The sequence below is a fragment of the Teleopsis dalmanni genome, chromosome 1 (genome assembly GCF_002237135.1).
Source record: "Teleopsis dalmanni isolate 2A chromosome 1, ASM223713v2, whole genome shotgun sequence".
Lineage (NCBI taxonomy): Eukaryota > Metazoa > Arthropoda > Insecta > Diptera > Diopsidae > Teleopsis > Teleopsis dalmanni.
This window is the reverse complement of record NC_051846.1, coordinates 116,968,484-116,981,551: the sequence shown is the minus strand read 5'-3', so window position 1 is coordinate 116,981,551 and position 13,068 is coordinate 116,968,484. Positions and strand designations below refer to the sequence as shown.

The 13,068-nt window shown below is 31.6% G+C and overlaps 1 protein-coding gene across 1 annotated transcript; it reads left to right on the top strand.

Annotated features, from left to right (window-relative positions):
• Positions 1–88: 88 nt before the first annotated feature.
• LOC119665676 (caspase-8) lies at positions 89–1,719 on the top strand. The gene is made up of 5 exons (XM_038074904.1): positions 89–260; positions 323–1,084; positions 1,143–1,353; positions 1,408–1,544; positions 1,594–1,719. Exons 1-5 carry the CDS (start codon positions 177–179, stop codon positions 1,717–1,719), a joined length of 1,320 nt encoding a protein of 439 aa, XP_037930832.1. The 5' UTR covers positions 89–176.
• Positions 1,720–13,068: the final 11,349 nt, after the last annotated feature.

The following is a 13,068-nucleotide window of genomic DNA, read 5'->3' as shown; positions in this document are numbered from 1 at the left end:
TAGTAAATTATTTTGAGAGTGTATTGGTTGGTTTTTTTTGTTTACATTTAAGTTGCCGTTCTTGTACAAGTATTCTTTGATGATCACAGCTGATCATGTAAAGTACTTATTAACGCATAAATATTATAATTTATATATTTATTTCTAGTACGTTTATTTCATATAATCATACAAATATGTTACACATTGGATCGTATTTGCAAAAGATTCAAATGGAGGATCTGGATTATATAGAAAAAGATTTGAGTTTTTACGAGATGGTAGGATAGCTTAGATAACTTAGAAATAAATAATAGAAATTTGCCAATTTATTATTTTAAAGGTGTCTCTTAGTTTATTGCTTTTTGGAGTGTCTCGTTCTAGTGCTTCGTTTGCACTGCAAAAACTAATTATTCACTTCAATTCCCAATTTGGAACAGTTATTGGTTTATTGCGAGAGTACACTACAGTTAACTTGGATAATTGGCGTGGATGTGTTGTAGAAGCGTTAGCTATTATAGATGCAAAACGTGTACTTCGTAAATTAGGATTTAAATGGGAAGAAATACGCGAGTACTATTTGCCTAACGTAGCTGAACTTAGTTTACAAATACATCCATTGTTAAAAGCCCTTTATAATATGTGCGAACGTCTTACGCCGGAACAAGCTGGGCAATTAATTCTTAATATAAATGAACAACATAAAAAACTTGAAAATCATTTGCGTTTTTATGATTTTGAATATTTAGAAATATTTTTATTAGATTGGATAACAGTAAATATCATTGATATAGGTGACGACCGAAGTGAAAATGTCAATATTCAGGTTTTATTAGAATTCTTTATTATTAATGATATGGATGAAATCAAAACATTGCTATTGCAAACAATTCGAAGTAATGCAAATTCAACGCCGACTATTGAAAACAGAGGATTTTATCAAAAGGACAGTGCTTCTGCAATCAATACTGAAAAAGTTTCAGATATTGAACTTCTACCTAAAACAAATTTAGATAAATGTTATGTTGTGGAACGAAACCAGGCTGGATATATTTTAATTATTAATCAAAAGAACTTTTATAAGGAGGAATCAAAGGAGTTGCAGGTAAATTTATTTTATGTGGCAATTTTTTTTTTAAATATGTATATTCATTTATTTAAAGCATTTACTTCCAAAAAAAAAATTATTAGAACGTTGTGGCACCGACACGGATAAAGAAAAATTGAGGGAAGTATTTTCTTCTTTTGGTTACATTCCAATGGTTTTTGACAACTTGTCTCATATAGATTTATTGCACCAAATTCGTGAAACAGTAAAACGGTCTTGCACTCTAAGTTCAATAATTATATGTATTTTATCGCATGGTATTAGTGGTAAGAAATGTTGACAAAACTGATGAATTTATAATTTTGTATTATAATTGGTAGGATGCATTTATGGCTGTAATAGCATTCCAATTAAAATTGCTGAAATAGAAGAAATAATGACTGCTGATGCTTTGCAAGACAAACCAAAAATGTTGATATTACAAGCATGTCAAAGAGACGAACGTAGCAACGAGTTGGTAAGAATTAGGCGTTTATAATTTTAAATATAATATATTATTTTCTTAGTCGGATAAAAGAAAAAATGGAGTACCATCTAACATTAGCCCTAACGCCTACTTAGATATGATCAAAGCTATGTCAACAGTACCAGGTATTTTTGTTAAATTTATAGATAATAGAAATTTAATTTAATGATCGAATTAATGGCTCGTTTTCTAAAAAAGTACAAATAAAATAGAAAATTTATAATATAATTTATAAGAGTTATAAAGAGATAATATTATTAAGAGGCAAGCCAAAGAGAACATGCTTATGTTCCGCTATATAACAAATCCAGTATTACAAAATGAATCCATGGATTTTCTTACATATAAGAAAATGATAAGTCACAAATAAAATGATAATTATTTTTGAAAAATATTTTTTGGAACAGTAGTATTGATAAAATATTAAAGAATATATGTGGGCTATTTATCTATATGTGTAACGGATGTTAACAAAAATCCAAAGATAAGCTGTTTATGTCTTCATTTATTTTCTTTTTTTCTTAAAAATGTGAAATGTGCAATAAATTACTTGTCCAAAAATACTTTTAAAAGTAACACTACAGTGAAAAAAAAAATAAGTTTTAATTACAATTTAAAGATAAACCCGATTTAAATATTATATAAAAAATAAATGTTTTGAATTTATTTTAACTGAAATTTAGTGTATATAAGAAATGTGTGATGTCCTCCTTTGAATGTTTGTTAAAAAAACTTTTAAAATAATATTATTCAAACAAACATTTTTACTTAAAATCTGATTAATTTTTAATAATCAAAGTAGATAATATAAGGGGAATTACATGACGAATACATGGGTTAGAATGTGGATATGTAGTGGATAGTAGTAGTAGTATTTCTTTTATTAAATTTAGGTCATATTTACATTTACAAAATTAACATTTTCAATAATTTATAATATATAAAACATAAATATTATAAATAATTATAAGAAAACTAATAAGAAAAACCTAACTTCATTTACATAATATCTAATTTTATCCTTATACGATTATGGCATTTGCCGTCAATCGGTGGATATGTAGTGTTTGAGAGTAGATTATTAGGAAGTGGGAGTTGATTGGGGAACGGTGGGATTTAAATAAAAGTCAAGCAGGATCAAGACAAAAACATTGCCACTTCTATGAGTTTATGTGTGCATTGTGTAACGACACAGATCATTTCAGTTGTTATAATTTTGCTGTGGCATAGTCACCCGTTGTCCAGCATCGCTTCAATAAATTTATATTTGTTGGAATAAAGTTTCTTAAAAAAAAGATGGTGTGTTAGAGTTTTAAAAATATTTATTTCATACTGAAATAATCTACAGAATCTTTTCTACGGACCTAATGATTAATATATCATACCATCTTTCAGATTTCACCTCAATATTTCAGACTGAAATTTTCGCCATCCTTAGGGCATGTGTTCTTTCTTTAAATATTGGCTTTCACGCAAAGGAGGTCTACATTCTAACTGACAGTCAGTCAGCTATTAAAGCCTTATCAGCAGCCTGTATGTTATCCAGATTAGTGCAAGAATGTTACGAATTTATCAATGCACTAAGCGAGAGGTCCAAGGTAACTCTAATCAGGGTTCCTGGACATTCTAATATTGTGGGAAATGAGCGCGCTTAGGAGCCTTAGTTTTGTTTCCTGCGAAATATTATTACTTGTAATTAGACGTTTTAATTCATAATAGGCTTTATTCTCAGCTTGTACTCTATCTTTTAATGTATTCATTGATAGATTGTTCTCGCTAAACACAACACCTAGGTATTTATAACTACTGACACCTTCAATTAAATGATTGTCAATGTTTTGGACATTTGGAGTAGATTTTGTGGCTGAGATTAACATGTATTTGGTTTTTGCATAATTTATTTTTATACCCATTTTTTGAACTTCCGTTTCGATTTTTTTAAAAATATTCTTTAGGTAAGTTACCTTGCGAGCCAACAATGGTAGGTCATCAGCATATCTACATAGTTGTTCGGAATAAGAGTTTCGCACTGCTATTTATGCTGTAGTGCTTTCTAGGGTCATAATGACGAGATTTGTTATTTTTTTAGATATACCTTGATTCATGAGGATATTTTTTATACAATTTCTATTAACACTATCGAAATCAATAAATAAACAGTGCATATTAATTCCATGTTCGATACATTTTTCCGCTGTGATAGTACAAATAGTTGATCAGTGCCTCTGCCTTGACGGAATCCGCATTGATATTCGCCCAGGTATTCTTCTGCTATCTTTTTAATTCTATTTAGAATTATGATTGTTAGCATTTTGTTATTAACACATAGTAATTTGCCTCAGTAAATTGTGCATTCTTATCTATCACCTTTTTTATTTATGGGACACAATTTACCGACTTCACATTCATCAGGCATTTTTTCATTTTTCCAAATGTCGTTTATAATTTCATGTATATGTTAAGATAGTATATTGTTTCACGGTCGTATTTTATTAATTTTCCATTAATAGAGTCTGTACCTGAGGCCTTATTGTTTTTTAAGCTTTTTATAGCATCCACTACCTCTTCATATTTCGAATCTTCTTGGTTCACTTCATTGTTATTCTGCTCTGTATTTAGTAGGGTTTCAAAGTGTTGCTTCCATGTGTTTATAATGTTTTTCTCATTATTTACAATTTCTTCTAGAGTGTTTTAACACATATTTGCTCGGGGCTGGTAGTCTGTTTTGATAGTATTCACTCCTTTATAAAATACCCTTACTCTGTTGCTGCTAGCATCCTTTTTCTATTCCGTTTCTATTCTAAGAATTATTTTCTTCAAAATTGTTTCACAATAATATAATAATCCTTTTCTTATGTCTATCTATTAAAAGGCGCACCCTTTTTAGCACCATTTGTAGTTTACATTTGACTTCTTTGTCATAGGCCTCTATATTGCAGAGAGTGTGTACTTGGCCTTATTTTAGGGAATCATAGATGATTGGCACCTTACCGAATATTAATTCAAAAGTGCAGTTATCTTGTACTTGTTGCATTGTAACAGTCAGTGACGACTGCTTAACATAATATGCAAAATGTCAAATAAAATATAAAAATTCATTAAATAGCTTTAGATTGAAAATTAATATTATTTATTATAAAGTTTAATTTGCTTTGCCGCAAAATCTATGCTTTCTTATAATGACGAAAAAGCTATTTTTTTTAAATTTAGAGGGTTAGAGGGTTTCGAATAGCAAAGAAAAAAATGACACACATAAAAATTTAGTTAATTTATTGAAATTTTGCTGACCAAATTTAAAAAATAAAAATAGGCAACATCAAAAGTTACCTTTCAATTCATTGAACTTGTGTTTCCAAATAAAGCTGTAGTTTATAAGCTCGTTCTACTTAAAAGCGCAGCAAGTCATTATGTTAATTAAATAAAAAAGTGACAAAAAACCTGGAACTTTAGCATGTAAAGTTTGTTTAGCCTTGGCTACTTGTTGAAAAATACGATTACACAAGTTCTAAGCGTGGCACTTGCATTCCAAACAAATTATATACGTACTATAAACTAATTGAGAAATTCGAATATTCCCTAAGACCACTGATAGTGAGTACTTGGCTATACTCGAAACAGCGTTGTATGGTCACCCAAATTTCAATAAATTAACTAAATTTTTGTGTTTGTCCTTCCTTTCTTCCATGCCATTCGAAACACTCTAAATATTATTTTTTATATACATATATATGTATATGTTTTTAAATTTTAATAGTTGGTTGGTTGGTTGTAGTGGCAAGCTATTGGATAACTTTCACGTGCCTCAATTAACGATTTCACCGTTTTTCGTATTCCTTGCAAGAACCCTTAGTTTAAAAGAGTAGAGAATAAATCCATCCCGTCAAATTTAGATAATTTAGTAGGTCTCTTGTCTTCACAGATAAACAGTTTGATAGACTGATCAAAGAAGTATCTTCCTAAAAACATGTTTCTTCTGAACGCTAAAACCGGGCATTCACAGAAAACATATATTATGGTTTCTTTTTCTGCGGATTTCCACATCTTCTGCAATGAAGATTATAGAATATACGCATTTTCTCTGCGTGGGTTCCTATACACCAATGACCAGAGAGAACTGCAGTAAGCCTTGCAGTGTTCACGCTGCCTCTTTTGATGAGTTTCGAAGATCTAATTTTATAATAGATGGGCCATGTTAACCTGGAAGTTGCACGTAACTTAAGTGTGTTCCATCTGTTATTAATAAGTTGAAGAATAAAAAAATAAATTTATTATTGGCGCTGATTTCAATGTTAAACATGTCCATTGGAGTTCGCGAATAAATACAACTTAGTACCGAGAACTGTTAGAAGCCATACATGCTACAGAAATGCCTTTATATTAATGAGATTGTATGTATAAATGAGCCAAGGCTCTACCTAATAAATAGATATACAGACTGGAATTACTTTAAACGACCAATAAAGCAAAATCGTCCTATTAAAGCAGAAGGTACCCCATGGGTCAACAGTGACGAAAAAAAAAGCAAATTTATTCACAGAATTTTTTAAGAAATTATTATTATTGAATGATGAATATAAGTTGTAATTTAACGTCAAATTTTTCAGACGGAAGTGATAATTATGTTTAATAGAAACTTATGTTTTTTCGAACAGTTGTGAATTACGACAACAAAAATTCATTTCATAATTTTTAATTAATTGAATGTTTGGCTGAACATACAGCTGTTTCGAGTATTGCCAAATAACTATCGTCAGTGGTCTTGGAAATAATGCTTGTATTTAATTATTCGTAAATAATTTTGTTTTTTTTTAAGACTGCAAGAACCAGGAACCGAAATCTAACTAACTGACCCAAAGCCGTACTTGACTTTTATGTTCGCATATTTTTCTAGAGTTTTGTTACTTTGCTATGAAAGTTGTATTAATAAATTCACTTGTTGTGTTTATATTAGAACGAAATCATAAACCAGCTGTAGTATAATTGAATTCATTAATTATATTTTTATTTTTAATTGTTAAATTTCAATACTATTCTGTTTGTAGAGGCATTATTTGTTACGTTATTTATTCTTTCTTATGTATAGAACCTAATCTAGGAACGTAATGCTGAGAAAGTCATGCTAATATAAACACAGCAAGTGAATTTGTTAATGAAACTTTCATAGCAAAGTAACAAGTAAGAATTTCGTTGTATTACAGGGCCAACGGCTTGAAATAATTTTTCCGGTAAATAGCAGAATAAACCTTCCGCATTAGTTTATGTATTTTATTTCGACGAAAGGAAAAAAGATACGCTTCTTATTGAAAAAAATTGCTTTAAAACATTTTCGATAAACCGTGGGGGAAGATCATTGTTCCCTGATTCAAGAGCTTGGATGAACTTATTTTGGCCATGTTTCTCCCTCATCAAGCTCAGCAAAAAACATTGTAGAGAGAATGAAAAATTCTCTTATCACTTAAAAAATTGGAAGTAGTTGATTGTGATGGAACTGTCACTAACACAGGAAGAGGACTTATCCATTCGAGATCCTGATCGTATATCACACTCTAGATGGGTAACTACTGCCAATATGGTTTTGAGATTATTCGTAAGGGTTTTCAAGGCTATGCAAACAACACACTATTTGCCGGAAAAATTACTTCAAGTCGTTGACATGTATATATATATATATATAAAGTTAAGTAAATACATTTATAAGTTAAGTAATTATGGTGTATCTACAAAAATGCTAAACATACTGAGAGCGTTATATTATAACACGACTACAGCAGTATGGGATGGAAACAGTCCTTCTAAGTGGTTTTTTTTTGAACACAGGAGTAAAACAGGGTTAATTGATGAGCCCTCTTCTTTTTGCGTTATTCATAGACGATTTAAACAATTATCTTTCCGAAGGTATCCTAATAAATGGAACATGTATTAAATTACTATTATATGCAGATGATTTAGAACTTATGGCGGACTCACCTTTAAAGATGCAAACTATGATCAATGAATTATATGCCAACTGTATGATATGGAAACTTAAAATAAATATTTCTAAATCTAAAATTATAATATTCAAAAGGAATTGCAGAAGGCTTATGAAAAATGAAATTTGGAAATTAAATGTTGAAGCGTTAGAAGTAGTGAAAGATACAAATATTTAGAAGTTTGGATCAGTTATAATGGTAAATTCAATGAACATCTCAGTAAAAAGCAGTGGCGACGCGTGCCCTCTCTGGAAGGGTGTGCGGCCCTTCTACAATGTTGTTTTTACATGTACCACTTAAATTAAAAATGATAAATTAAAATAGATAAGATGTTTTATTAATAATAACTGCATTACATTAGGCAACAATATATTCACAATATAACATTTAATAATTCATTAACAAAATAACATATTAATCAAATTTAATTAATAATTTATATATAAGTTTAATATTATATCAGTATGGAATAAATACAACTTTTCACATACTTCTTATAACATGAAACCAACTTTTTTCAAACAAAAGAGTTTGTACTTAGAACCATACATGTTTATGCAGTGATCAAACACAATCGAACACACTTGCAACGTATAAATGTGCGGCACTTACTCCGCACACAAAGTGGTTATTATTCGCTGAGGAACAGCTAAAAGGGGAGAGACGAAATTTGAAAGAAATGTATGGTGATGTGAGCTGCAAACTTTAGCCGCACATCTAACCGCTTCGGCAAGGCAACATGTTGAATTGTTATACATGCAGTTGATATTCGAATAGAACAGAAAATACTCTCATACAATTCCCAATCTCTATTTCTCATATTTTAACCTAGAGCACAATCACATTATTTTGTTCATTCTACTTTTGTGGACACTTATGAAGGAAATTTATGAATGCAATTGTTTAAAGGGGAAAGACGAAATATGATAGAAATGTTTTGCGATGTGAGCTGCAAACTTATGAGCTAAGAGTAGCTAAGAGAAACAAATTAATTGAGTTTTCATAGACAATTATATTTAATTGATTTTGCTAAAACTTTAATTTTTAAAAATAAATATATGAAAAAGTAATAAACAATATTAAGATATTTAATAAATTTATATATATTATTTCACAATTTGCATTCCGCACACCTCCGCACCTTAGAGCAGTCGTCACTGGTAAAAAGTTAAATGAAGCCAGAAAAGCAGTAAACTCGTCATGGAAAGTAATTTTGGGAAAAAATGAGGTTGCGCTCTCGGTAAAGTTTCAAGTATTTAAAGCGGCGGTAAGATCAATCCTCTTTTATGCAGCACAGGTATGGGGAATAGATGAATTTAACGAAGTAGAAATGCTTCAAAGGTACTTCATAAAAAGAATATTCAAGTTACCACAAAACACGCCCAACTATATGCTGCATTTAGAAACAGGATTGTCAACTTTATATATAGAGACGCTAAAACTACATTTTAAATATATAAATCACGTCATGAATCTGAGTGACAATAGACTCCCTAAAATTCTGGCAAGTTTGCTCGCAAATACGAAGACAAGTTTTGTTGAAAAATGACAATCACTGGCTAATACGCATGATGAGGTATTGTTGCTCGAAAATAGAGAAGTATGGCGTTCGTGGCAAAAAAATATATTGATAAAAATTATGGCGAATGAAAGAGCTAAGTTTACGTTGGCAGCAAGGGCAAGTGATTATAGACATGCTTACAAAAGGTTGGAATATGAATTACGCGATCGGAATTATTTTAAGGATGATTATACTATTAGAACTATCAGCCAGATTTTTAAAACTCGGGGCGAACTCCTTAAGTTAAACTATAGACCATATGTGCAAGTAAATTCAACACATTGTTCATTGTGTAATTTAGACCAGCCAGAGGACATAATACACTTTATTGGATTATGTCCAATTCTGAAAGAAATGCGCTACAAATTCTATAGGAAGCACACTCTTACAGAGGAGGAAATAATAGAGGCATTAAACGGGGAAAACTGGACCGCACTCTCTGGCTATGTTAAAGATGCAATTAATTACAGGCATAGAATAATAAATGAAAATTTTTAGTTTTAAATGAAATAGAATAAGAACCAGAAAAATATTTACAATTCTACTTTAATATTCTGTAAAATATACTATAATTAGCTTTAGAACACTTCATTATTAGTTAATTAGTTTGTTGGCAGAAGGCATTTGGACCATGCCTTTAGTTCAATAATTAACAATATTTTAATGTGTAAATATTTTGTAATTTATTTATTAATAACATAATAGATTAGTTTTAAGATTGAAATATTATACTGTTTTTGGACTAAAATAAAAAAAATACTACTACTGAACACTACTACTACTATATAAATATATATGAATACATATATAAATTTATATGAATACATACATAAATTTATATGTATATATATATAAATATTGTTACGTTATCGCCTGCGTGATTATTCGAATCTCAGGATTTTGAAAAAAATGAAACGAATTATTAGGATTGGAGAAACTATACTTATATATTTGTTGTATTACAAAGAACTAGTATTTATTAGGAGTCAATATCAATTGACGTAATGTTTAAATAATATTTAAACATTTCATTGCTACTCTGATGAAATTCGTAACATTGCCCTCCTCTTAAATCTGTTCGTCCCGAACAAGAATAACCACATCGTTGCAGTAAGGTGCCAGCCGTTCCAGATGCACCACTTTCATTCGAGCTCTATGATGCCCCGACTGTTGAATTCGATAAACACCGTCACAGATCTTCGTTCCATCAAGAACAGGGGGGCTCCAAACAAACATCACAACATCTTCATCAGACACAAATTGCGAACACACACCGTTCTCATTCATGATTTTCAATATTTGCTTTCTTACTAATTGCAGAAATTCTATAAATCCTATATTTATTTACAAATTGCTTATCCTATACTTCTAGCTATTAGGTGGAGATTTTGAGTATCACCATCATCATTAACATTTCAGTTCCTGGTCAGTAGGAGCGGTCTTCTGATAAATCGATGAATTTCATCTAATTGGTTCCGCTTACTTCCAGTGTAGTCACATGTCATCTTGCCGCATAGTGGCGTTATTCCGAATTTCAAGTCCGCTTCGTCTGAGTCACTCTGATAAATCTCCATTTGCAAACAGCTGTCACTGTCATCAATGCTACTTACGTTAGACGCAACAAACTTGTCAATGCATTGAGTATGCCAATCAGGAATGTACTGATCAACAAAAACCGCCCCATCAGATATATCAATATCAGTTGTATAATCCTCATTATTTGTTATATCCGAAACGAACAAGACATCCCTGACATCAGCATCAAATTTACTACCCGTAGCCAACACGTCATCTGTGGTATCCTCATGAAACAAGACATTTCCATTAATTGTCACATTTTCATTATCTATGAGGTCGGCATCAACGTTTAATGGTATATCTTTATAAGATAACGTATCCGCGACCAACAAGCCCTCTGCGATCTCCGCATCGTATTTGATTTCCTGATTAATCCTGAAAACTTTATCAACTGCACTGCCAGCATCGATCCGCATTGGATGGAATATCAACAGCTAACATGTCATCTGCCTTAAATGGTATATTTGCCGGGGAAATGTCATTTGTGCCAATTGCACATGGAATAACAACATCGCATGTGAAATCTACTTCAAATGGAATACCCTCAACATATATAACATATGGGGACTCTTGCTCGATCAAGCAGATGTTAATTTCAACTTATTCCGCAATACCAGAGCCGATTAAGATTAAATCATAACTATCTAAGCCGAAATAGTCTTTCCTCCTTTTCTTTCTTCTCTTTCTTCTGTTTCTTTTTTCCCTATTCATTATTTGAATTAATCTTCTTCTTTCTCTTATCTTCTTTCTTGTCTTCTCTTTCATCCTTCTTTCTTTTCTTCTCTTTCCTCTATTTCTTTTTACCTCCTTTCTTGTCTTCTTTCTTGTCTTACTTCCTGACTTCCCTTTTGTCTTTCCTTTTGCCTTCCTTCTTGTCTTTCTTCCTGCCTTCACTCCAGTTTCCACTTTCCGTACTTTTGCTGTCAAGCAACACATTATACCGGCAGCTTCGTACGTCAAAGCACCGCTAACCGTTACAGAGTATGTCTCCTTTGAGAGCATTACGACCTGACATTTAGTTTTCGGATCACGTATGCCGTCTATTAAAGTGTCGACTTTACTCTTCACCATACTATCACCAGAGCTGCCAATGTAAATCAAGTTACACAACCGTTCAATGTCGGCAGTGTACTCTCCAGGACTCTCGTCAACAGGCGGAGCTCTTGCTTCCAGTACTACCCTGTGTAATGGAGTCATAACGTTACCGTACTTGCGCTCCAATCTATTCATTACAGCTTGGTAGTTTTTATGTTGTTCGGGTGGAATTTGTTTTAAAACTTCTGCCACACTACCTTTTAGTGCCACAATTAATGATTCCGTTTTCTCACCAATATTCCAATTATTTGTTGCAGCCGCTATTTCAAATTTGAGTTTGAACACTTCAAAAGTCTCGCTCCCATCAAAAGTCGGTGCTTGTAGTTTAACGCTACCAGTTTCACGAATGGCTGAAGATGACCCGCTTACCTGCCTACTCTCAGCATGGCTTTCCAATTGAACCGTCTCACCTTTTGAGACCTGGACATTCTGATCAATCGGATCCTTTCTTCTCGAGCACTCTTTTTGGACTTGTTGTAACTCCATCTTTTTTTTTTTTTTTTAAAACATACATTTATTTATTGCATCTTCTCTTAAAATGAGACTAACAATAAGTTGTAAAATCTTATAACTAATTACATAATGTTACAAATTTTTATTTTAATTATACATTGTATAAAATAAAATAAAATAAGTAAACCTTATATCACGAACCTCACTTAGATTAATGGGTTAAATTTCATTAGAGTGAATGTTAGGTGGTTTCTTAAGAAAGTGGTTCAACTTTATCAGATTACTAAAAAGAAAGGTGCGGTTTTTACTTCAAGCTGTTGAATATTAATTAACGGATGGACGGTCAGCTCTTTTTAGACGGGAAGTAATGGATAGAAGTGTGAGATTAACATTTTCTTTCAGCCTTTTATTGTATTTTTTTCTTATATAGTCAAATTCATCTTTAACTAGGGGAATTTGTAAATCTCGGTGGATACTTTCATTCCTTATATACCACGGGGCACCAGAGATTATTCTTAGTATTTTTGACTGAGCTCTTTGTACAATTTCAATATTTGAAGCACTAGCATTACCAAATAGCTGGATACCATAAGTCCATATTGATTTTATGATGCTGTTACACAAGAGTACTTTATACTCTAGGTGCAGGGAAGAACTGCTGTTAATGAGCTAATCAAACTTAGAGGCTTGGAGTTTCATCTAAATTTTTTGGCTTCAATATGTTTACGTCAAGTTAGTCGTCTGTCTAAGTGAATACCTAAGTACGTTTTGTTATCTGCTTGTGGTATGGAAATGTTATTTAGTGAAATTGTTGGAGATATACTCCGATTTAAGGTAAAAGTGACGTGTCAACATT

Coding starts and splice junctions, on each gene's coding strand:
- LOC119665676 (XM_038074904.1), top strand. CDS start 177: ATGTTACACATTGGATCGTATTTGCAAAAGATTCAAATGGAGGATCTG. Junction 1,085..1,142: donor AGGAATCAAAGGAGTTGCAG/GTAAATTTATTT, acceptor ATTTATTTAAAG/CATTTACTTCCAAAAAAAAA. Junction 1,354..1,407: donor TTTATCGCATGGTATTAGTG/GTAAGAAATGTT, acceptor TATAATTGGTAG/GATGCATTTATGGCTGTAAT.